The sequence below is a fragment of the Girardinichthys multiradiatus genome, chromosome 1 (genome assembly GCF_021462225.1).
Source record: "Girardinichthys multiradiatus isolate DD_20200921_A chromosome 1, DD_fGirMul_XY1, whole genome shotgun sequence".
Taxonomy (NCBI): Eukaryota; Metazoa; Chordata; class Actinopteri; order Cyprinodontiformes; family Goodeidae; genus Girardinichthys; species Girardinichthys multiradiatus.
Window position 1 is genome coordinate 36,522,607 of NC_061794.1, and position 26,153 is coordinate 36,548,759.

General features: G+C 40.5%; 2 protein-coding genes across 3 annotated transcripts; both read left to right on the forward strand.

Annotated features, from left to right (window-relative positions):
* Window positions 1-398: 398 nt before the first annotated feature.
* On the forward strand, window positions 399-9,450 carry zgc:66479 (uncharacterized protein LOC327541 homolog). Of its 2 annotated transcripts, none has more exons than XM_047379172.1 (5): window positions 399-900; window positions 2,645-3,129; window positions 3,469-3,526; window positions 5,478-6,436; window positions 7,486-9,450. In XM_047379172.1, the coding sequence occupies exons 1-4, from the start codon at window positions 622-624 to the stop codon at window positions 6,420-6,422; spliced, it is 1,767 nt and encodes a 588-aa protein (XP_047235128.1). In that variant the 5' UTR covers window positions 399-621; the 3' UTR covers window positions 6,423-6,436; window positions 7,486-9,450. The 2 variants fall into 2 exon arrangements, with proteins under 2 accessions (XP_047235128.1, XP_047235118.1); XM_047379162.1 differs by having other exon boundaries at window positions 402-900; window positions 2,642-3,129.
* Window positions 9,451-15,380: 5,930 nt separating this feature from the next.
* LOC124869026 (protein phosphatase 1 regulatory subunit 12B-like) lies at window positions 15,381-19,000 on the forward strand. The gene is made up of 3 exons (XM_047366733.1): window positions 15,381-15,439; window positions 18,596-18,686; window positions 18,773-19,000. Exons 1-3 carry the CDS (start codon window positions 15,420-15,422, stop codon window positions 18,998-19,000), a joined length of 339 nt encoding a protein of 112 aa, XP_047222689.1. The 5' UTR covers window positions 15,381-15,419.
* The last annotated feature ends 7,153 nt before the right edge of the window (window positions 19,001-26,153 follow it).

Consider the following 26,153-nt stretch of genomic DNA (forward strand, 5'->3'; position numbering starts at 1 on the left):
AGGTTCTGGAAAAGTTATCTAAAGTAATTCAAAAAATTCTCCCAGAAACAATATTTCTTAAAGATTTCCATGACATTTTAGTCGACAAAATTTACATAAATTTGATGCCCGAAACTGTTTTGTTTTGTCAACACAAAACGATTCAAACTACAACTATTACTGAAGTTACCAATTACAAGGACATTTTAGTTAAAATGACTTAAAATCTATCTATCTATCAGATATTCAGATATCTATCTATCTATCTATCTATCTATCTATCTATCTATCTATCTATCTATCTATCTATCTCTATAAATAGCGCACAGACGCACCGGAGTGCAACTCGCCTGCCACAACTGCTGTCGGTCAGCCAGCCACTCCCCGTGCCAGCCCGGCCTCACGCCCACCTCCTCACCCAGAACTGTCAAAATCACACCATTCTGTCACACCTCCTCTCTCTTCAGTCCTTTGCAGACCTCGTTGGTTTCGCCGTGGAGATTAAGCCCGGGGTCTGTTTTCACAGCGTCTAAACTAAATCAGCGCTCTCGCCGCGGCTCCCGCTGTGTGACCTGCAGGGTTTTTGGATATATCACCACTGTGCCTGACTAGAACATTGTGTCCTTGACATAAGGTGGAACAATGACAGCCAAGCACCGAAAAGGGAAAAGCAACCACAAACAGGAGGATAACTTTTTTAAAAATGAGATATTGGAAACAGACATTCGCCCAGGTGGATACAGCCACACTCCTCTGCTGGTTTTAGTTTTGATTTTTGTGATTGGCTTTATCTCCGGTGGATGGTTCTTTTTCCAGCACCACCTAACTTTAACCGAACTAACAGACAACGTCATGGGCATTCAGGTGAAAGTAACCAAGCTGCAGTCTTCTCACGAGGAGTTAAGGCTGTCAAATACCAAGGTAAAAACTTAATATAGTTAAATTCCTTACTGGAGCCTGCTTGTTAACCAGATCAGACTTGCCTATAAGGATGACCCATTTAATGAATGAATTGCAGTTTAAAATGTTTCTGAGAATAGAAAAAAACATTAGGCCACGTACAAGCTACCAGCTGCATGCGAAGAAAGCTAAAATGTGCAGGACTCTATCAGGTTTCAAAATGCCATAAGTTTCACTGAGCACAAAACGCTGCTATTTTCAACATCCCAACAGCTGTTGTTTGTTCCATGCCAACAAGAACACTGCACTTAAGCTAGGTTCTTTATCAAATCATTAAATTATCAAGATTGCCAATAGAAATATTTGTACATTATTTGTATACTTTTTTATATTACTAAACATAACTCAGAGCTGAGCAGAAAATGCTGTGCAAACTTTATAAACAAGACCGTAATGTGTCAAGACTGTATTTAGGCAGGGGTTTTGGTTACCAAACACTATTTGAGAAGCTGTGTGCAGGCTGTTTGAAAAACAGTTGATCAGAAAGTTGGAAAATACAAAAGTTTGTATTGCTGCAATAATACTCAATGTCAGAATATATATGTATAAAGATCCATTTGCATGAATCAGCCAATTCTGTTGTGTCATGGCTGCTTTAATCTATATTTCCTCGTACTTGAAAAGTCCAAAGTATTCCAGGAAGACAGCTCTGTGGAAACCTTGCACATGTGAGGCTCAGTCTCTTCAGCAAGTATTTTCTGCAAGAACAGTGAGATGTTTTGTAACTTGGGAACAAGCACGCTTTGAGGATTATTTAGGGATATTTGCTCATCTATGATTTTAGAAAGGCACAGTTAATTTTACCATGGCCCTGATTAACCAGGGTTTATTCTAACTAACATGAGTTTAGATTTCAGTTTTGTGACTAGCAAATTCTATTTAAGAACAGCTTATATGTTTATCATAATAACAGCAGGGAGCTAAATATATTACAGCAATGTTGCTCTGTTTAATCCTTTTGAAAAGTAAAATTTTTCATAGAACATGGTGAATCAGGAAGTTTTGGGAATCCTTTAGAAATCTCATAGTAGAAGTAAGCATCTACTAGCTTAATGAGGACTACATGCAGGGAATGCTGTTTACATTTAGTAATGTTAATTGTACAGATCATGCTCAATGTCGGTATAGGATGCGAAGGACAGTTTAAAATCTCAACTCTGATCATTTTGTTTTAATTTGTTTTGTGAAATAAAGTTTAACTGTGGAGCTGTCTCACCGACACACACTGTGAGATCACCTCTAGTCCTAATAAATATATAATGATTAATCACAACAGAAAGGCAGCTCAAAGTTCCTTTATAGTTACAATAAATTAATACATGACTTAACAATTTAACATGTATGACAATAAACATGATCTTGATATTGTTAGGACAGTTACATTTTTGATTAATGCAAAAAGTAGAAACCTAGTAAGTTGTCATTATTTTGAGTTCATGAGGAGAAATCTGAATTGGCTTTACATATTTGGCGATTGGAAATCACACACAAAATCTCTAAATGATGCATCTCTCTTAGACCCTCTTCAAACCTAACGAAAGCCTTCTAATGTTTAAGTTCTTGAAGATTATCCTAAATTCTTTAATCTTCATGACTTTGGAGACATTTGTCAGTGGTCTTTGCAAGTACCACTTTGGACCAGTTTGATGAGAAAAATTACCACTCAGCTCACATCTACCACCTTTTCTGCCTTTCATTGCAGCAGCATGTTTCAGAGAACGTGGAGACTCGACTGGCTTCCCTGGAGGAATCTTATGCACTGGCTCAGAAACAGGTGGGCATGGCCTTGGCTACAGCCGAGCAGCTCAAGACGTCTGACCTCCCAGCTCAGGTATTGTCTATCCATACTGAGATGAAAAGCCAACTGGAAAAGGTGCAGCAAGCTGCTGTGTCTCTGGAGCAACTGAGCCAGTTGCAGAGCATGCTGATGGAGAAGAGTACGGAGTTTGAGGTTATCAGGATGCAGGTGGAGGGCTTGGCTGTTCTGAGTGGTGAACTATCCCAGAAGGTTGAGGACTTGTCTTTGAACCGTGAAGAAGCTGAATCAAAGATACAAAAAAATACTGACCAGATTGCCACAATGAGTTCAAGCCTGGATGGACAGACAAGTGAGGTGTTAAGACTGAAGAATCAACTCGACACGTACCAGGCTCAGTTGGAGAATAGCTTACTGGAAATGGCTAATCTCAGGTAAATTTTGAAAAAAAAAAAATCCTTCTTTTAGAAAAGCTGAGAAAAACCCTCTTTTCCTCGCACACAGAACTTTATTTGGCCTTTGTCAAAGCCTACTTTGGTATCACACTGTCTGGTTTACTTTGTTTCTTAAATGGGCACTTTTTGTATCATTTGGATCATTTTATGGTTCTGACTTTTTATAGAAACCAGTATAAAAAGCAATATCTTTTGTGACCAACATTGAAACGTCCCCTGAAATGATTATTGCTCGGGTTATAGTAAATATGAATAAACCCAGCAAACCAAAGGCGTTCATGTTAAAAAGTATTTTAATTGGAATCTTGTATCTTTTAGGAACTTGCTTGAAAACAAGGAGTCCCAGCTGTTCCTGAAGCCCAGTGCAGAGGAGCAGGTAAGTTCAGCACATTTAATAAGAAAACACATTTATGCATAACCTGTACTATACTCGAAGGTCTTAGCTGAAGAACACACAGAAACAGAATACCTAAGTAACAGTAGGCACGTATACCTTTGTGATCCTACATGGTTCCCCATTTTTATTCTCATTTGTCATCAATCATTAACATTAATACAGTGTCCTGTTAATGTATTCATACCATTGAACCTTTTCACTATTTGTTGTATCACAATCGCAAACTTCTATGTGCTATTATTATTTGTTGTTATAGACCAACACAAAATGGTGCATAATGGCCAAAAATATACAGGGTTTTCAAAAGTTATTACAAATAAAATCCTGAAAGATGTGGCATGTGTTCATATTCAGCCCTTTACTCTGATAAATCTAAGTGAAATAAGGTACGACCAATTTGTTTACTGGTGACCTAATTGGCAGAGTCTGTCTTTATAGAAATACAAAGTATAAGTAATTCTACAGAAGTTTGTTAGAAAACAGTGAATAAACACTGTCATGAATACAAAGATACCCAACAGACAAGTAAACTTTTTATGGAAAAATGTTCAGACCATCAATTAATCAGTCAAACTATATATTTATATAGCACCTTCCAAGCAAGCAAGCAAGGTGAGTATTAATCAGAGAAGCACCCAAAGGGTTCTGAAGGAGCTGCAGATACAGTATCTAGGGCTCAGGTGGGATAATCTGCTACAACTATTTTTCATGCTCCCAGAAAATCTGGTCTTTATGTAAAAGTGGGGAAATTGACAAATGAAAACCATAAAGAGTTACCTCTGCCGTTTACAAGAAGCCATGTTATGACACATCAAAGCTGTGAAGTAAGTTTCCTGTGAAGGAAGGGACAACTGACATAGGGGTACTGGCGCAGAACCAAAGGAATTTTGGCTCTATGTGCCCTGCTCCAGTTACCTCAGTGCTTTTAGCTTGAAAGGTCCAGAAGAAGTCAGATGTGTGGATTATCTTGATTCATTTGGAAAATGAATGGATGTCAGTAAATAGACTACTGGGGTTTTAGGGGAAAAAAGAAGTTAAGAACAAAATAGTAAAAACTGTGGAAGACTTAAGTTGTAATTGCAGTGAAAGTTGGTTCTGCAAACTATTGACTCAGGAGGGCTGAATACAAATGCACACCACACTTCAGATGGTGGCTCAGGTGGTAAAGGGTTTGTCCTGTGACCAGTGGGTTGCTGGTTCGAACCCATGCTCCATCTGTCTCAGTCATTGTGTCCTTGAGCAAGACACTAAGACACTTCACCCGCCTTGCCTGGTGATAGTGGTCACATGTGGTCAGTGGCCCAAAGGTGCCGATTGTATTGCAGTCCCGAGCAGCCCCACTTCTGTCAGTCAGCCCCAGGGCAGCTGTGGCTCCAGTGTAGCCAACCACCATCGGGGTGAATGATAAAGCGCTATACAAGTGCAGGCCGTTTACCATATGTTAAAAAAATAAAAACATGTCTTTAATGGTGATAAATACTTTTTTAGGAATACTTTTGTCTATACAAGTAAACACACTGTAATCTTAAATAGGAGATAAATGAGATATTGCTCACATAAACATACATAATTCACAAATTTAGTAAATTTAACAGTTCTAGAAAAGGATGGCTTTTAACAGATTAACCTTGAGTATCAAACCAGAACACATTTGACTCGCACAGAGACATCTTGCATGGTCTCTTTGCTATTTCTGAACAAGCTGAGCCTGTAGGGAGACGTTAATGAGATTTTCATGTCATTAATTTGAGCAAAGTAATTGCTCGGCATGGCTTCACATCCAAACTACACTCAGATAATATACAAACCTCCTCCTTTCCGGGCCACTACAATCACATTTCATTGACTGAAACAGCTGAATGTGTAGGTACAATCACAATATATGCTGTGCAGACTCTTCATCTGATGTAACACTGGTTTTCCATGTCAGGTGAAAGAACAAATGTGGACTCCTGCTGAGCATCCTGAGAACATGGAAGCAGATGCTGCTGAGGAAGAAGAGGTGGTTGATGATAAAGAGGCAACTGATTATGAAGAAGAAGAGGTGGCTGCAGCTGCTGAGGAGGAAGAGGCATCTGCAGAAACTGAGGAGGAGCAGGCAGCTGTAGCAACCGAGGAGCAAGTAGACGACACTACCATAAGTGAGGAAGAAGAAAATGAAGCTACAGAACTTGAGGAGCAAGTGGAGGAGGCTGCAGGACCTGAGGAGCAAGTGGAGGAGGCTGCAGGACCTGAGGAGCAAGTGGAGGAGGCTGCAGGACCTGAGGAGGAAGTGGAGGAGGCTGCAGGACCTGAGGAGCAAGTGATTGAACCTGCAGGACCTGAGGAGCAAGAGGAGGCTGATGCACCTGTGGCTGAAGAACAGGCAGCTACTGGGGCTGAGGAAGAGGAAGCTCCCACAATTCAGAAAAGGGAAGAGGTATCTGCAGCGGCACCTGGAGAGATTGATGCAGAAGAAACTGGAGAAGAGGCACTTGTAGCAACTGAAGAGGAATGGGAACTGTCCTCAAATGAAGAATCAGAAGCATCTTTCCAACAAGAAGAATATGCAGCAGCAGATAAACTAGATGCATCTCCTGTGGAGCAGGAGGACAGAGAGACCCAAGAAATCCCTACTGAAGAGGAGGAAAATGACACAAAGAATGAAAAGTTGGTTGCTGGGTCAGAAATCAAGAAACATTTTGAAGCAAAAGTTAAGGAGGATTCAACAGCCCTTGAGGAGAATCATGAGGCAGAAACACAGGACGAGGAAACGGAGAAGGATAAAAATGGCAAAATTGAAGATAAGATGGAAGAACAGCAGGAACTACCTGCTGAAGAGGAGCCACAGGAGGAAGTTGAAGATCAGTTATCAGAAGAATTTGCTTTTCTATAAAATAAATGAAGCAAGTAAGTTGTTTTTTTTGTTCCACAAATTGTTTTGGACTGAATTAAAAATGCAATACATTTTGTTATGTTAGGTGTCAAAAGTAATTGTTTATTGGGATTTTTTGTGACAGACCAACATGGACTACTATAGTGTGAAGTGGAAATAAATTTATACAAGGGTTTCAAAATAAAACTGAGAAGTGTGCCATGAATTTTTATTATATCTGTAACTCTGTTGGCGTCCATTTACAGGTTCACATTCAGAGCTTAAGCCTTTATGGAAACGCCTTATTCCTGTGAACAGCAATTCTTAGGTCTTGCCCTAGTTTTTTGTGGGTTGCCCTGGATTTGGATCCATCCATCTTCCCATGAGCTCCGAAAAGCTTCCCTGACCCTGCTGAAGAAAAACATCCTGACAGCATGATGCTGCCACCACCAGGTTTTACGGTGGGGATGGTGTGTTCAGGGTGATGTTTAGTGATGATTTTACCTCCAAAACCTTTTTGCATGTAGGCGATTACATTCATTTTTATTTTATCTCATATGACCAGAGCACTTTGCACATGGTTGACCTGTCCCCTGCAAACAGGGCTTCTGATGGCTTTCTTGCAACAATTATTTTTTCCTTGATTGTTTTTATGATAATTTTTTACTGATGTCTAACAAACCTCGGAGACCTTCATAGAGCAGCTGTATTTATTCTGAGATTAAATTACACACAGTGCACTATATTTATTATTTAGGAAACCCATAAAAGCTATTGCTTGCAATAGATATTATTTAGAGACAACCAGAGTAAAGGGAATGCAAACAAGGGGTCACACTCTTCAAATTTGTATCTATAAAAACTATTGAAAGCCTCGTATAATTTCTGTTCTGTTTCACAATTATGTGCTACTCTGTGTCGGTCTGTAACGTAAAATCCTGATAAAATAAAGTTTTGTTGTTGAAACATTACAAAATGTGAAAAGTTGGGGGGTGAATACTTTATTGTACTGTACCATTTTTAAAAAGACATCCCATCTTGTATCAATTGTCATTTGTCACATGTTATCTGATCTTTCTTACAGGTATATGGGTGACTTTAAATTGTATGCTGAAGAAATCCACCAAGGAGAATGGGAACGTTTTTCACACGGTCTATACCATGAGAAATACTGGGCTTTTTATTTGTTTGTTTCATGGAAAATGATGTTTGAAAGGCAGACCAAATCAGAATGTACTGGGCTGGAGTTTCAGTGAAGCTAAAAAACCTCAGAAAGCTGAAATTGAGCAATATAGTTAACGTTTACCTCTCAATAACAACTTGTAAAGCCTTAATCCATAAAAAAAATTTTTAAAGAGAAGATTCAACTCTTCATATGTCCCACTTTTCCCATCATGTCTCTGCACAAACTGAAAGATTTAACCAGGTGACATAGGAAGCCATTGCATAAGCTGTTTCAGTGCATTAAAATCCAATACAGCTTTCTCTCAGTAATTTAATTGACAAGGTGAACATCATTATTATACTATTATATCAATTCCTTATGCACAGATTAATATATATCAAGCATTTACCTCTGCTATTTTTTAAATTTTGGGTTGCAGCTAATACAAATACAAATTAATTTTCTTAGAAATGTTTAATATTCCAAAAATTGCTGGTAAATAACATCACGGTGACCCGGTCCTTTTTCTCCTCACCCCAAGGAAAGACACATTAGACACGGTCTCTGGTACAAAAGTGGTTTAAGGATGGAATGCAACAGTCGCTTGTAGCCGATGTCCTGGATATGTCAGTGTTTAGGCGTCCCAACAAACTCTTAAATTGGCTTTGCTTCACAGTATTCTTAAGGCTGTGGGTTTTCTGTGTTTTCTGCACCTACTCTACTACACGTTTTCTTTCCATTCAACTTTCTATTAATAAGAATTTATATATTAACAAATTGTAATTTATATGTTGCATTAATTCAGTGCATTCTGTGAACAAGCAGCTTCATTAGCATCAATCTTTGGTGGCTTAACCTCCTAGTGGAGGGTGTTAATGACAGGACAAATGCCAAGTCAACAGTCTTCACCATAATTGTATAGGCCAAAAATAACATTTGTGTCTTAAAAATTGTTTTGTTAGTGCTCAAAACTAGGATATATATATATTGTTTTAGAAATTTATTTTGGGTTCTCAATCATCAAACGTAGCTGAAATAAAATCTTGAAATATATCAGTAAAATGAATATACCTAATAAATTAGTGTATTAAATTACTGAAGTATTACCGTTTCATTAGGATACAGTACTTTCCTTAGATTCAGAAGTATAATTTAAACAAGATTTAATTACTCAAGGTCACAAAATGGTTGACTTGTCTCCTCCGCAGCATTTTACAACTTTATATACACTTTAGTTCACTGAACAATGGTATGATTTATTCTCAGAGTGAAGACTGTTTCAAGCAGCCTTTAAATGGCACAGTAAAGAACCTCAGGGACAAGTCGTTTTTTTTTACATAGATAGTGATACGGTCACAGCTAAACTGTAGCAAAGTTATAATGCAAAACATTATGCACACTTGAACAAATGGTGCGTTTTGGTAAGGAAATGATCTTGTATAAGGCCAGTGCAGAAAAACAGTTGAAACCCATTCATTGAGTGAAGCTACAAGTGTGTCAAGTAGATTAACCACTTCCCTCTGCTGTGTCTTGTCTTTATAGTGTCAGGTAAAGGAGCATAGACATGAATTAAATCTATTTCCTCTGTAATATTTGAAGCAACATGAAGTGATGCCCTTTATGATTGCTTACGGAGATCTCATCTGGTGAATATGTACTGGAATAAAAGCCTCATCAGACATCTTCAGAACTCATCAGGAAAAGCCAACTGATACTGTGAATCCTCACATGAAAGATATTGTCTGCTGCACACAATGTGATAAGGGCAAAATGTGTTACTTTGTGAATTTTTACTAAATCTGTAAGATCCTTTATTTTTCTTTGAATATGGTTACTGTTAGTGTGTGTTGGTACCCTTGTTACAATAAACCATGTTTACTTTTCCTTTTGTATACTCAATGTGCTGTTCCATCACATTCTTGGTATTGAGCTGGGCTGCTGGCCTTTTATCCCCTTCTCCATGGATTATGAGACCATGTCATTTTTAAATTACAGCTGGATCACCGTATGTTCATGTAAACCTGAATCCCATCTTGTCCGATTGAAAGCAACCTCTTTTGAACCAAATGCCATCAAAAGAGCAAAAACCAGTCAGTCAGCGCTTTTAAAAGCACAGAGCTGGAATATTACACAGACCAATGTTTTTAAGCCAGATAAATGAAAACACAACATTTAAGATTGGAATATTAAATTTAGGAAAATAAAAAAAGTTTTATTAAAGAAATGTGAGCTTAATGAAACGTTTAATACCTGCTGAAAGGTTTTATTTTTTAAATTGTACTATTAATCTGACAAGCCTCATTACATCCAATTTTAAAATTTATTGAATATGACAGTACATTTAGAACTAAGGAAATGCAATTGCACTTTTATGTGTAATAGAAAAAAAGACCAGAGATAGATATAAAAAAATGAAATTCTAAAATCCTAAATAATGTACTTAATCCTAAGGACGAGAAAAAACACAAAGATCTTCTTGGGAAGACCAGAAAGCACGTTGTGTCTCTGGACTGGACTGGGAGAGAGAAAGAGGCCAAACTCTAGCATTCCTTAGATGGTAGGACATGTTCTTTGTAAAATTTTTAATATTCCATAATTAGTTTTGCTCACAGCCTTATTCACTAACTTCCCAAAAAAGCAATCAGGATATTGTATTAGTTGGAAACGGTCAGAGACCTTTAGTAAGTTTCCAAACCCTGTTTGGGAGGATATGCTGAATTTATTAATATCAGCTTCTCAGTCCAAAGTGAGAGGAATCTTGCTTGAGTATTAATACTGGGACTTTGGTTTCAGGGGCCTCTTATCCCAAGCTGGTAAGTTCTGGGATTCCTCCAAACCTTACAACCAGTTTCCTCTCTTTTAACTATGAAGAACATGAACGTTTTCTTTTAGAAATCTGTAACCTGGAATCCCTATTAACCCTTATTCAACAAAGTTTTTTTTTTGATAATTCATTCTAGAGTTAAGAATTGTTTGGAAAAGGGTCCAAATAATGTTCATGACTTTTGTAAAGCCATCCTTGTTAGGTCTAAACTACGCTTATCATACTGTGCTAACTCGCTAAATAAATGATTTCAAACAATCTCTCAGTATAGCAAACCACATCATGCAGTCAGCCATATTCACAAAACGTTAGCAGCATTTGAATAGATTACTTCTATTGCTGACTTTATTTTATAAACACACGCAATGTGCACCAAAATAAAATGTCAGAAAATATTAAAATCCTTGTTCATGGAGTTCCTTCTATCTTGGCATCTTCCATACATGTCCATCAAATTCTTGTTTTTGCCACATAAGACATTGGATATTAATGCTGATGATTAGTGTATGTTACAATTCACGGTTGTATTAAATGCATTTCTGTTATGGTCATTAAGGTGAACAGTGTGTGGCACTGCTGAAATGTTCATAAATATTAATTATTAATAATTTTGATGTTATTGATAGAGAAATTATCCTGGTGGGTGTTGTATTCCTCTTGAGAATACCCCATAGTTTCACTACAGGGGAATTTAGACAGGTTCATTAAACCAGGTATTGGTCATTTTTGCAGGTGCCTAGTCCTGTTGGAAAATAAAATCAGCACCTCGATACAGGTGAGCTGACTTTAAAAAAACACAGTGGACCAACATATGTAATCTCACAGCTGATCTCATGCATCTTGGATTCTGTGCGTCCCCAGTCTTTCTGCAGACTCTGGGACCGTAAATTCTAAATAAAATGAAAACATTAATTTCATCTGAGAGAAAATATTTGGACCACTGAGCATCACTGCAGTCCTTTTTCTTTTTACCCCAGGTAGAATGATTCTGATGTCTTCGTTTCAGGTGTAGTTGAACACAAAGAATTCAAGAGTTGTGGCTCATGTGTTATGTAGGTCTGTCAGTGGTTTTTCTTGAAGCATTTCTTCAATTCCTTCAAGGATTGTGGTTATCTTTGTACTTGTGCCCCTTTTTCTACCACATTTTTTTCCTTCTACTTACTTTTCAATCTATTTGTGCGATTACAGCCAGTTTATAAAATGATCAAATGTTTATATATACAGTACTGTGCAAAAGTTTATTTATTTATTTTTTTTAACCGTGTCCTGTCTGGCACATTAGCGCTCAGAATTGTTGTCTGAGTGCCAAGAAAAAGCCCAATGGATTTACTTTTACAAGTGGAGCTTAGCAGCTAACACTTTAAAGCTCTGCTTGATATTTATAAAAGAAACTTTATTAGAAACTGCTTTGGAATTTTTTCAATTATTACAGACACGGAGACAGAAACAAAAAGGGAAAAAATAAGAAGCACGAAAGAGAGAGAGGTGGGGCAAAAAAGAAAAGGGAAGAAAAGGAGAAAAGAATGGAGAAGAGAAAGAAGGATGGAGAGAATACAAGATAACATCCTGCTTGCTTCTACACCTGCAGAAACATTCATATTAACAGCTTTTTTACCAAGACGTGAACGGTACTTATGAATGCAAGATGTATTTTGTGGTAAATGCGGCTCAATATAGAACATTTGTGTGCAAGTGTACCTAGAAGAATTAATGCTGTTTTGAAGGCAAAGGGGGGTCACACTAAATATTGTTTTGATTTAGATTACTCTTTTGTTAATTCACTGCATTTTGTTGATATATATATATATATATATATATATATATATATATATATACCTGGTTTTAGACCACAATAATTTATTAGTATGGTGTAGGGCCTCCTTTTGCGGCCAATACAGCGTCAATTTGTCTTGGGAATGACATATACAAGTCCTGCACAGTGGTCAGAGGGATTTTAAGCCATTCTTCTTGCAGGATAGTGACCTGGCCACTATCCTGCAAGAAGAATGGCTTAAAATCCCTCTGACCACTGTGCAGGACTTGTATATATCATTCCCAAGACGAATTGACGCTGTATTGGCTGCAAAAGGAGGCCCTACACCATACTAATAAATTATTGTGGTCTAATACCAGGTGTTTCAGTTTCATTGTCCAACCCCTGTATATCCTATTGTTAAGTTAGTTTTCTCTATGCTGCTCACACACGCCTGTACACGCAGACACACTGAATGGCAGTGCATGTAGACTAGCTTCAAAATACGCTGGTTCCCAGGTGCTTTGTTAGACTTGTCACCTGGACCTCTGTTGCTGAAGTTCCAGATGTTTTCAGAACAGCCCCAAATCTCATGAAAGAAGACATTTAGGAGTTTATGTCTGTTCAAAAGATGCATTAAGCCCCAAAATGACAGACTTCATATTTTTATTAAAAACAATCAGATTTGTTTCTATTGTGTTCCATATAATCAATGCCTGCTCTACACAACCTGACAAATGAGTCTAAAGGAAAAGAAGGCAAAAAGTGACTGCGCAACTATGTGCACAGGCTTAGGGGGACTGGCAATTTGTCCGTTCTGGAGAAGTTCAGAATGGCTGCGTGGTCCAGGAGCGTCGGCCTGCCTCATTAATCACCCGAAAAGTTACACCGAACGCATCAAACAGGGCTACAATAGGGGAGACAGCTCAATTCAGACAGCAGCGTTAAACCTGAGAGCTGGCTCAGAATAGGCTAATTGTAAGCTAGCGTTAATCACTTATTCACCCAGCAAGACATGAGGTGGAGGTTCAATGATGAGTATAATCAGGGGCATGATGAGAGACTTTCACCTGAGCTACAGGTAGATTCAAATGGCCTGGCCGTGACAGAAAACAGTAGGGACCTTCTCCGTAAGCTTCTAGCTGGATCTACATCATGATGTGAAAAATATCTGATCTTTAGTCAAAAGGTTCATGAAAGGAGGAACATATTTTAATGAAATGTTGGGATAGCTCACAGCATAATTAAAATTAATAAATATGTTTTTAGGGTCTTATCATTCCATTAAAATCTAAGAAAAACAAATTAATACCAGTTTTCATTTCAGAAATGTAAGAAATTATGACAATGGGGCCTCAGATGTGGGAGAAAGAGTGAGAGAGTAAAATTTAAAAAGGTCATTTATATAGATGAGAAAAGAAGCACATTTACTTGAGCCACAGTAAACATAGTTTATCTGAGTTTAAGAACAACTTTAGTCGGATGGACTGAGTGTCAGGATCTGCCATTTTAGGTTTTGTGTTTGTTTATTCAGATTGTTCTCATATGTTCTCTGGTTAGTAGTTATGTGTATTTATGTTTATTCTCTGGCTAGGTTATTGTACTCAGTTTCCCAGTAGTTCTGCGCCTCTTAGTCTTATTAGTTATTTTTCTCTCATGCTTAGTGTCACTTATTTTCGCCCAGGATTAGATTTTATAGTATAGTTCTCTGGTTAGTCGTTCATGTTTCAGTTCCTGTCTGGCAGTCAGTTATATTCTGTTATTCAGTGTTTCTGTTTGTTTACTTAGTTCTTTTCATGTCTTTAGATTTAGTTCCTTCTAGAGTTTCTGTTTTATGTGAGCTTATGTTTAGGTTTCTTTTCCCTGTTCCTCCCAGTTAGTTTAGTGTTTGTTTCCCTTAGAGTCATCTCTAGTTTAGTTTCCCCTCCTGTCTCTGTGTTTCCTAGCTCCCATTGCCATAGTAACTTATTCACTCAGTTCCCTATACCTGGTCATCACACCTGTCAGCACTCACCCTGACTACCTGTCTCTCCTTCTTATTGTTTAACTATTCACTTCTGTCGTTATATAAGCTTACCGGTTTTCCTTGTTCCCCGTCGTCGCGTCTTTCTTCCTTTTCTTCTCTCCAGCCAGAGACCTGACATATTCCTAAGTTTCCGCCTGCTTAGTTCCTGTACAGCTTCGTTGTTGTATGTCCTGTACATCTTTGTTTGGACCTGAACTTCTGGCCTGAGAAATTCTGTACTTTCAAGTCTTCGAATAAACCATATCACCACCTATCGTGTGGCTCCCGAGTATCTCCCTGCATTCTGGTCTGATGCCTTAAACACAAACCCTGACACTGAGCTGAAAGCTTTTTCTAAATATCACAAAATGTGTCAGTTTCTGCTTCAGCCAAATGTTTTTTTTATCAGTTGTAACTTGTTAATCTTCATCCTTCACTTAAACTACTAACAAAAAATTAAAACCAAGTCAAATTATTGTGAGGCTTTGAAACACCACAATGCACCATTCATGAATATGAAGATGCTCTAAAAATGTTAAATATTTGGGTGTGTGTTAGAAGAAAGATGAAGTAAAAGTAACCTTTTTATTAATTGCTGAACTGATGTGGAACAGAAAAACTGCAGAGTAAATACAAAGAAACAGGAAAGTTGAGTACATCACAGTAAAAGCATTAGAATGAATTTCTAAAACAGGAACGCAGAATTAGCCTGGCTCATTTTACAAAAGTAAATGATTCAATAAATAAACAACTAGGCACAGAACTTAACCCCCCCAATGCGAGACCCAAAGTTACGCCCTTGCCTGAAAGGGAAAAGTCAAAAGAAAAAGCAGAAATGTATTACTAAAGTGTTAAATACTGCTCCGTTTAATATTTAATGAATCACATTCAGCAGCTTTATTATTTTAACAACGATATGCTCCCAGTTTTTTTTTTTTTTTTATCAAAGTCCAATGAGCTTCAAACAAATATTATTGTTTATCTTTTTGTCGTCAGTCTCACTTTTTTAAATTTGTTTCTTCAAATAAATCCCTGGAGGCTCTTTGTACAGATATGTCCTACTGCTTGTACTTTGAAGTAGACTTGCTTGTATCAGCAGTTCTTTGACAGAAACTCTAAATTGATTGTGTATGCATCATCCAGACAGGAAGCCTCTCTCCTCTTCTCTCTCCCTCTTCTGTAGCCTGCTACAGCGAGTCATTTTCTTCAGCCTCTCCCTCTCATTGCTGCTACATCTCTGTGCCTTACTCTCTGACCTTCCAGAAGGAACCATGGAAGCTTTTGTTCCCAGGTATGTTTCAGAAAGCCTGAGTCATGCTGTTTTGTTATTGGGTTATTATGTAAATAATTTCACTTTCAGCTTTTTAAGATGACCAATAAACTATCCAGCAGAGCTTTGTGACATCAAGCTTATTATCTTAATGTAGCAACTATGCTCTTTACTGGTACTGCTGGGCTTGCTTTTCTTGTGAATAAGAATTGTTGCACATACTTAATTAGTTCTAAATATCAAGTTTAAGAGAATCAATTTTACATACAATGAGCAGTATTCATTTTAAAATTTGAGGAATGGTTTTGAATCTTTCTAACAAAGATATCTAGGACTTCTCTGTTCCTGACTATTTTGCTTTGTCATGTTGGTATCAGCCACTTAACCTGTGCACAATTAGTCTATTCCTATTCAAAGCTTTTTTCTTTAATTTATAATAGAATGTGCTGCAGAACAGCTTTGTGGAATCTCTGTCCAGATTTATGGTGACTCTAGAAATGAAAGATCAATAGCAGTAAAAGTGTAGCAGAGGAGGGGCTAGCTGCTCAGTGGGAAAAACACTGTCATGGCTTGTGCTTTTTCAGCTCTTTATCTGTGTCTGTGAAGGCAGTGGTGCATAATGTGCTCACATCTCTGAATAGCATCTTACTGTTATCATTGTAAGTTCCAGATATACTGGTGCTGAGCATTAAAGGTGACACAATAGTTTCTGAATGTAGAAATAGATAGCATTTCTCACTTTCCACCATGAGGATGCATTTAAATAGTTGCTATACCATGCAAAAGTATTCTTACTCCTTGGTCATTTTTGCATTTTTTTCACCATAAACATCAATGGCAAATAAACACAAAATAGTGGAATTCTTGTTAAATGGAGTGAAAAATCTTTACGGTTTGCTAAACCTTTCACAAATACAAATCTGCAAGGTGAGGCATGCATTTGTATTTAGCCCGTTGAATCGAAACTGTGTAGAGCAACTTTTGTTACTATTAAAGCTGTCTTTTGGGGTATGTCTGTACAAGCTTTGCAGGTTGTTGTCCTGCTGTTAATTAAACCTTTGCCCCAGTTGTATGTTTTTTGCAGCCTCCAACAGGTTTTCTTTCGTAACTGCCCAGTTTTTGTGCTCCATCCATCTTCTATCAATCAACTCTGGCCTACATATATATGTCTCTGCTGAATAAAAGCAACCCCATCACATGATGCTATTACCACCAAGTTTCCTGTTGGGGAGAGTGTTCAGGGTTTTTGCCAAACATAGTGTTTTATATGTTAGCCAGAAAGTTCAGTTTTGGTCTCATCTGACCGAGAAACCTTCTTCCATGTATTTTCTATGTGCTCTGGTTAGCTTGTGACAAACTGCAAATGGAACTTCTTGTGGCTTTCTTTCAACTACAGGTCCTTCTCAAAGAATTTGCATATTGTGATAAAGTTCATTATTTTCCATAATGTCATGATGAAAATTTAACATTCATATATTTTAGATTCATTGCACACTAACTGAAATATTTCAGGTCTTTTATTGTCTTAATATGGATGATTTTGGCATACAGCTCATGAAAACCCAAAATTCCTATCTCACAAAATTAGCATATCATTAAAAGGGTCTCTAAATGAGCTATGAACCTAATCATCTGAATCAACGAGTTAACTCTAAACACCTGCAAAAGATTCCTGAGGCCTTTAAAACTCCCAGCCTGGTTCATCACTCAAAACCCCAATCATGGGTAAGACTGCCGACCTGACTGCTGTCCAGAAGGCCACTATTGACACCCTCAAGCAAGAGGGTAAGACACAGAAAGAAATTTCTGAACGAATAGGCTGTTCCCAGAGTGCTGTATCAAGGCACCTCAGTGGGAAGTCTGTGGGAAGGAAAAAGTGTGGCAGAAAACGCTGCACAACGAGAAGAGGTGACCGGACCCTGAGGAAGATTGTGGAGAAGGGCCGATTCCAGACCTTGGGGGACCTGCGGAAGCAGTGGACTGAGTCTGGAGTAGAAACATCCAGAGCCACCGTGCACAGGCGTGTGCAGGAAATGGGCTACAGGTGCCGCATTCCCCAGACCTGGGCTACAGAGAAGCAGCAGAGGACTGTTGCTCAGTGGTCCAAAGTACTTTTTTCGGATGAAAGCAAATTCTGCATGTCATTCGGAAATCAAGGTGCCAGAGTCTGGAGGAAGACTGGGGAGAAGGAAATGCCAAAATGCCAGAAGTCCAGTGTCAAGTACCCACAGTCAGTGATGGTCTGGGGTGCTGTGTCAGCTGCTGGTGTTGGTCCACTGTGTTTTATCAACGGCAGGGTCAATGCAGCTAGCTATCAGGAGATTTTGGAACACTTCATGCTTCCATCTGCTGAAAAGCTTTATGGAGATGAAGATTTCATTTTTCAGCACAACTTGGCACCTGCTCACAGTGTCAAAACCACTGGTAAATGGTTTACTGACCATGGTATCACTGTGCTCAATTGGCCTGCCAACTCTCCTGACCTGAACCCCATAGAGAATCTGTGGGATATTGTGAAGAGAACAATGAGAGACTCAAGACACAACACTCTGGATGAGCTAAAGGCCGCTATCGAAGCATCCTGGGCCTCCATAAGACCTCAGCAGTGCCACAGGCTGATTGCCTCCATGCCACGCCGCATTGAAGCAGTCATTTCTGCCAAAGGATTCCCGACCAAGTATTGAGTGCATAACTGTACATGATTATTTGAAGGTTGACGTTTTTTGTATTAAAAACACTTTTCTTTTATTGGTCGGATGAAATATGCTAATTTTGTGAGATAGGAATTTTGGGTTTTCATGAGCTGTTTGCCACAATCATCCGTATTAAGACAATAAAAGACCTGAAATATTTCAGTTAGTGTGCAATGAATCTAAAATATGTGAATATTAAATTTTCATCATTACATTATAGAAAATAATGAACTTTATCGCAATATGCAAATTTTTTGAGAAGGACCTTTATATCGTTCTTCTTTTGGGGAATTCATTCTTTTGTAAGGCTGCAACACTGGTAATGCTGTGAGTACAATTGCATACAATGATATTCCTAATTGATTTGGTTTTTTATTTAGTGTGCTTTCATTGTTGCCTTCTAAACTATATCCTAAAACTATAGACAGGCCTTATTTCTTCAGTTCTATTTTCTTGTAAATGTCTTCCTACTTGTTTTTTTCAGGTCGTATCTGGCTCCGGTCAAGGATGAAGAAGCCGAATCTCAGAGGAAGGCAAAATCCCGTCATGCCAGGCAAACTCGCAGGTCAACACAGGTATAAACTTTGTGCTTCACAAGCTCTGGCTTTCATCGATTGTGTTTGACTGCTGACAGACACAAAGCTGTGATGATATCCTGCAGGGTGTGACTCTCACAGACTTGAAGGAGGCTCAGATGAGCTACAGCCTGTCTCATCAAGATAGAGAGAAGGAGGAAGAAAGCACTCTGGGCCACAGACCTGCCCCCTGTCTGAGAAGAGGCTTCGCAGATGAGACAGGAGATCAGAGTAGCCTGACTGAGTCCAAAGAAACATCTGAGTTCACTCTAAACTGGAGCCAAATGGACAAGGTAACCAGAAATCGCATCTGAGTTTTTTGCAGCAGTAATTTATGGGTAAATTTAATAATATTTGTGGTTAATCATTATATTTTCCTGTAATCTGTTACTTATTAGGAGGGGAACATTGAGAACCAGTTAGAGACTGTTGTAGAATCTCCAGACCTGTCAAATTTATCTACTTATGGATACTGTGGTTTCCCTCAAAGCAACAGCTTCTTTAGAGGTATGATTTTTACACTTAAGTTATTTCTTTGACTTCACTGTTCTTTCATAAGACTAGGGGTCACATAGATATAAAGAAAATTGAATGACATGATCCCATTACCAATACTTAAGGAACAAGATAAAAAAAAATAATCAAGATTTATAATACTTTCTTTTAATCAAATTAATGTCTTTTGAGGGTCTTGTGGTGACCTGTCCAGGGGGGTATGCCTTTACCTGTTGACTGCTTGGATAAATTCTTAACAGATGGCATAAACAATGGATGGAGGGATCACAGCCATCGCATGGACCTTTATTGCAAACAATTGTTCCTCTGCAGTTGTAACTAATTTAAAATTTTGCCATTTTATAACAGCTTTTTCTATCAAAGTTGTGTATTTATTTAATCTTCATGGAAAGAAAGTCCAGGCTCTCTACTTTAATTTTAATATTTGTATCCATAGTGGATACATTGAGGAATTACACCTCTCTAATATGAAGACTTTCCTTTTTGAAGAGGCTCAGGTGCAAATAAACAAGCTAACCATAACTTTGTTTGGGATTGCCTTATCAGGACTGTGTTGCAGCTTTTTAAATTTGTTTTTTTTTCTGTCTCAGTTTAGTCTACAGTAAGTGAAAGGTAACTCATGAGATTGGAATGAAACTACCAGAAAATTCAACTTCCTTACCTTCAAACACTAAATCAATATGATTTAGTGATGACAAATGGATTGCATTTATATAGTACTTTTCTAGCATTAGTGAACACCCTAAGCACTTTTTTACTCTAATCACCTACACAAAGACACACAGGTTTGCAAATTGGCAGACAACGTAAGGCTTAGTGTCTTCCCTAGAGAGACAAGATATGCCGTGAAGTAAACCTGGAATAGCACGTACCAACTTCCAGTTGCCAGGCAATTTACCTTCCCTGCTGTTCCACAGTCACCTTAATAAAAAGATAAGAATTGTCTTAGTCTGTAGTCTATCTGCTTTAATGATTTGCCTCAACTTCAGCTGCTGTTACTGCATCAGCAAGCTATATTTCCCCTCTTTCGGTATTATGGGCCCATGTTCTATTTCTGTGGCTTGATAGATTTTACAGTTTATCTAATTTATGTTGGATCATGAGCCTGTCTGCATTCAGTCCTTTTATCCTCCCATTTTCTGAAACAAATTTATCTTAGTTAACTGTTCAAAGAGTGCTATTCAGGATGTCTTGTTAATTTTCTAAGAGCCTAATCTTGTCTTTGTTTTGCAGTTAATGATTTCACTGTGTGGTTCTCTTCTCTTCATAGTAGACTCTGATAATAATTTTTATGTGAAAACCTTCTGGTCATTTAGAGCTGTATCTGCAACCAAAACCCCTGTTTGAGTGAAGAAGTATCATGGTGTCTTGTTCATATGTTATTGTAGAATGGAGAAGAAGATGGGTAGACACCACTCTGTTGTTATGAAACAAAAAGCTCAGCCAAAGGTGAAGTGCTTGATTAAAGGTCTGTCTACTTTCTGACCCTCACCTATGGTCAAGAGATATGGATTGTGACAAAAAAAAACACGTTTCTGGATACAAAAGGCTGAAATGAGCCTCATCATTAGGTCGGCTAGGCTTGGCCACCCGAATGATGAATTTCAGAGATAAGACAAGGAACTTCATCATTCAGAAAGAGCTAAGAGATGAAATACTGCTCCTCCTCACCTAAAGGGGTTTGCTGAATTCAGTTAGGTATCTGATAAGGATGTTTGCCGGGTGCCTCCCTTTGGAGAGTTTTCAGGCATGCCTTCTAGGGACACGATCTTGAATCAGCAAAAGACAATAGATAGATAAATGTCTTTTAGCTCACATTGATATCCATGTGTCTTGTAAATACCTAAACTAACAAAATTTCAGCTGCTCAAACAGACATGACCTGTATATTGCTCCATATCCATAGCATAAGTGGTGCTTGCCAATTATATTAAGACAAACAACATTTAAAAGATACTTTGTTATGTCCATTTTGGTTTGGGTTGTCCTAGCGTCATTAACTCATTTTGTTTGGGTAGCAATTAATATATCTGTATCATTTTTTCTATAGCAAAGTGGGCCACAGAACTCCACATGCCAAAATTTTATTTTAGATTTAATTTTGTTGATTAAAACACTGTTAAATCTTTACTTTTTTCTGTGCAGTTGGTGAGAGAAGGAGGAGAGATGAAAATCAGAATCCAGTTGAAGATGCAGCACATCTCACATTTTCTACAACGCTCCAGCAAAGATACCTCTGCTGTGATGCTCAGGGCACAGAGGTGTGTGGAAATCCTTCACTATTTCAGTGTTACACCAACCTGCAACCAGAAGAAAGATGAGATGAAGGCTCTTTTACCACTAGATGGAGCCAAGGACATTTGTTTTTCTTAATTTTTCCACCAACAGTTTTAAAGTATTGTTGTGATTATAAATATGAATATATTATTTGATATTAATACTTTAACATTTTATTAAATAATAATTTGGTCTGTTAAAGGTTGTCCTGTGAATACCAACCCAATAAGGCGGTGGTAATAGGACAAAATTAAAGGAGATGAGCCAAGCTCTGGTATTGTTGAACAGCAGAACTTTGTACACACATGGAATGAATTCACACCATTTGTTTTAAAATACAAGAATTTATTAACAAAAATAAGTCAACTCAAAGTCAAACATATTTCAATCAACAAACTCTTTACTATGCTAAAACAACCCAACTAAATTACCAAGCAAAATGAAATAATAAGGAAGACTACTGGGCTATGTACCATATAAACAAGTTGATCAAAGATGGTTGAAAACCATGACCGACAGAGTGATGTGACATTGCCTTGCAATATTATTTATATTTGAGAACCAAGGATTATCTTAAAGAGTTTGAAAATGAGGTTAAGTTAGTCTTGGAACTAACTGAGGTAATAATTGGTACATTCAAGTGACCAACATCAGACAAAATATTATTTTAATAAAATATTTTAAAGAATGATCTGGATGACTGACTCTCAGTGGTATTTAGTTAGCTGGCTTTGTCTAGTACAATAATATTTGAGAAAATATTATTAAGAAAATGTTAAAACAATACTCGTACTCGACGTCTTCCGCTTCATCCAGGACCAGGTTGCGGGGGCAGCAGACTCAGTAGAGACATCTAGACATCCCTTTCCCCAGACACCTCCTCCAGCTCCTCTGGGGGGAGGCCAAGGCGTTCCCAGGCCAGCCGAGAGACATAGTCCCTCCAGCGTGTCTTGGGCCGTCCCCAGGGCCTCCTCCCGGTGGGACGTGCCTAGAACAACTCCCGAGGGAGGCATCCAGGAGGCACCCGGTATAGATGCCTGAGCCACCTCCACTGGTTCCTCTCGATGTGGAGGACCAGTGGCTCTACTCCGAGCCCTTCCCGGGTGGCCGAGCTCCTCACCCTTTCTCTAAGGGAGTGCCCAGCCACCCTACGGAGGAAGCTCATTTCATCCGCTTGTATCCAGGATCTCACTCTTTCGGTCATGACCCAAAGTTCATGGCCATGGGTGAGGGTAGGAACGTAGAGCGACCGATAAATCGAGAGATTCGCTTTTTGGCCCAGCCCTCTCTTTACCACAATGGAGTGGCACAGAATCCCCATTACTGCAGCAGCCGATCCGTCTGTTGATCTCCCACTCCATTCTCCCCTCACTCGTGAACAAGACCCCAAGACACTTGAACTAATCCATTTGACGCAGGAACACCCCTCCAACCTGAAGAGGACAAGCCACCCTTTTCCAGTCGTGAACCATGGCCTCGGACTTGGAGAAGCTGGTCTTCATCCCAGCCACGTTACACTCGGCTACGAACCGCCCCAGCGCATGCTATAGGTCTCGGCTAGAGGGGGCTAGCAGGACCACATCATCTGCAAAAAGAAGAGACAGAATTCATTGGTCCCCAAACCAGACCCCCTCCGGCCCTTGGCTGCGCCTAGAAATCCTGTCCATAAAAGTTATGAACAGGACCGGTGACAAAGGGCAGCCCTGCTGGACTCCAACATGCACCGAGAACAGGTCCAACTTAGTGCCAGCAATGCGGACCAAACTCCTGCTCCGCTTCTACAGAAACCGGATGGCCCCCAATAAAGGGCCCCCGACTCCATACTCCTGGAGCATGCCCCACAGGGCACCAAAAGGGACACAGTCGAATGCCTTCTCCAGGTCCATAAAGTCCTTGTGGACCAGTTGGGCAAACTCCCATGAACCCTCAAGTACCCACAGAAGGCATAGAGCTGGTCTAGTGTTCCACGGCCGAGACAAAACCACATTGGTCCTCCTGAACCGAGGTTCGACTATCGGGCGGCCTCTCCTCTCCAATACCCTGGCGTAGGGCTTACCAGGGAGGCTGAGGAGTTTGATTCCCCCTGTAGTTGGAACACACCCTCCGGTCACCCCTCTTATGAAGGGGGACCACCACCCCAGTCTGCCAGTCCAGAGGCACTGTCCCCCAACCGACACACAATGTTGAAGAGGTGTGTCAACCATGACAGCCCAATAACATCCAGAGACTTGAGGTACTCATGGCGGATCTCATCCACCCCCGAATCACTGCCACCATGGAGCTTTTTAACCAACTCGGTGACTTCAGCCTGGGTGACCAACCCCAAGTCCACAGCCTTTTCCTCCACCAGGGAATGTGTGATGGCAGGATTGAGGAGATCCTCATAGAATTCCTTCGACCGCCCGATAATGTCCCCAGTCGAGGTCAGCAGCTTCCCACCCACACTGTAAACTGTGTTGGCGAAGCACTGCTTCTCCCTCCTGAGGCGACGGACGGTTTGCCAGAATTGCTTTGAGGCCAACCGGTAGTCCTTTTCCATGACCTCACCGAATTCCTCCCAGGCCAGAGTTTTTGCCTCTGCCACAGCCTGGGCCGCAGCACACTTGGCCTCACGGTACCCGTCAGGGAGCCTCAGGAGTCCCACAAACCAACCACAGCCAATAGGACTCCTTCTTCAGCTCGACAGCGTCCCTTACTGCTGGTGTTCACCACCAGGTTCGGGGATTGCTGCCGCAACAAGTACCGCAGACCTTACAGCCACAGCTACGGGCAGCAGCATCGACAATACATGCAGAGAACATGGTCCACTCGGACTCGACTCTATGTCTCCAACATCCCCCGGAATCTGGTCAAAGCTCTTCTGGAGGTGGGAGTTGAATAGATCCCTGGCCGACGGCTCTGCCAGACGTTCCCAGAAGACCCTCACTTAGGCCTGCCAAATCTGTCCGGCTTTCTCCTCCTCCAGCGGATCCAACTCACCACCAGGTGGTGATCAGTGAACAGCTCACCCACTCTCTTCACCCGAGTGTGCAAAACATGCAGCCGAAGGTCTGACGACACGGCAGCAAAGTCGATCATCAACATCCTGCCTAGGGTGTCCTGGTGCCAAGTGCACTGATGAACACCCATATGCTTAAACATGGTGTTCATCATGGACACTCCGTGACTTGCACAGAAGTCCAGTAACGATCCAGATCGGGACAGTGCACAGTAACGCCTCTCCAGGTGTTACTGTCATTTTCCACGTGGGCGTTGAAGTCCCCCAGCAGAATAATGGAGTCCCCGGGAGGGGCACTATCCAGCACCCCCGACAGGAACACAAAGACGGCGCCGACAATGGCAGCCTCGGAGCTTCGCTCTCTCTGATAACGTCTCCCCATCATGCCTGAAAGCCTGTGCACATCAACTCGCCTCGATCTTCACCCGGATCTTCAACAAGTCACTGGAGACGTGTGAGGTCCCCTCCTGCTTCAAACGATCCACCATCATCCCAGTGCCCAAGAAACCCACCATCCTAAGATTAAATGACTACAGGCCTGTAGTCCTGATGTCTGTGGTCATGAAATCCTTTGAGCGGCTGGTGTTGAAGCACCTGAAAGACATCACAGTGCCCCCTGCTGGACCCCCTGCATTTTGCTTACCGAGCCAACAGGTCGGCAGATGATGCTGTCGACTTAGGTCTACACTTCATCTTGCAACACCTCGACTGTCCAGGGACATATGCCTGTTTGTAGACTTCAGCTCGGCCTTCAACACCGTCATACCAGACATCCTCCACCAGAAGCTCACCCAGCTCAACATTCCGGCCTCCACTTGTCAGTGGATCAACAGCTTCCTGACGGACAGACAGCAGCAGGTGAGACTGGGGAGCATCTTCTCCCGCAGCAGATCAATCAGTACTGATGCCCCCCAGGGGTGTGTTCTATCCCCACTCCTCTTCTCCCTCTATATAAATGACTGCACCTCATCGGACTCGTCCGTGAAACTCCGGAAGTTTGCAGACGACACCACTGTCATTGGTCTGATCCAGGACGGTGATGAGTCTGCATACAGACAGGAGGTGGATCGGCTGGTACACTGTTGTTGTCAGAACTACCTGGAACTCAACCCACTCAATACTGTGGAAATCATGGTGGACCTTCGGAGAACACCACCCCCATACACCCCCTTCACCATCCTCAACAACACCGTAGCAGCTGTGGACCACTTCAGGTTCCTAGGAACCACCATCTCTGAGGACCTGAGATGGTCCTCACACATAGACACTGTTCGAAAGAAGGCCCAGCAGAGACTGTACTTCCTGAGGCAACTCAAGAAGTTCAACCTCCCACAGGAGCTGCTGGTCATCTTCTACACTGCCATCATTCAGTCTGTCCTGTCTTCATCCATCTCAGTGCAACCTTCTCATCCACTGGGCTAAACCCCAACTCAAGACGGCTGAGCCGGGGGGGCAACAAGCAAACCCACCCCAGCCCGCCACATCTGCCCGTGGGCCACTCCAGAGTAGAAGAGAGTCCAGCCCCTCTCAAGGAGATGGGTTCTAGAGCGTGGAGGTGAGCCCAACTATTACTATTCGATATCTCTCGACCTCCCGCACAAGCTCAGGCTCCTTTCCCCCCCAGCGAGGTGACATTCCACGTCCCTAGAGCCAGCCTAAGCATCCGGAGAACGGGC

Excerpts from the sequence above, each read along its gene's own strand:
- zgc:66479 (XM_047379162.1), top strand. The coding sequence starts at position 622 with ATGACAGCCAAGCACCGAAAAGGGAAAAGCAACCACAAACAGGAGGAT. Across the intron at positions 901-2,641 it reads TAAGGCTGTCAAATACCAAG|CAGCATGTTTCAGAGAACGT; the intron begins GTAAAAACTTAA and ends CTTTCATTGCAG. Across the intron at positions 3,527-5,477 it reads AGCCCAGTGCAGAGGAGCAG|GTGAAAGAACAAATGTGGAC; the intron begins GTAAGTTCAGCA and ends TTTCCATGTCAG.
- LOC124869026 (XM_047366733.1), top strand. The coding sequence starts at position 15,420 with ATGGAAGCTTTTGTTCCCAG. Across the intron at positions 15,440-18,595 it reads ATGGAAGCTTTTGTTCCCAG|GTCGTATCTGGCTCCGGTCA; the intron begins GTATGTTTCAGA and ends TGTTTTTTTCAG. Across the intron at positions 18,687-18,772 it reads AAACTCGCAGGTCAACACAG|GGTGTGACTCTCACAGACTT; the intron begins GTATAAACTTTG and ends GATATCCTGCAG.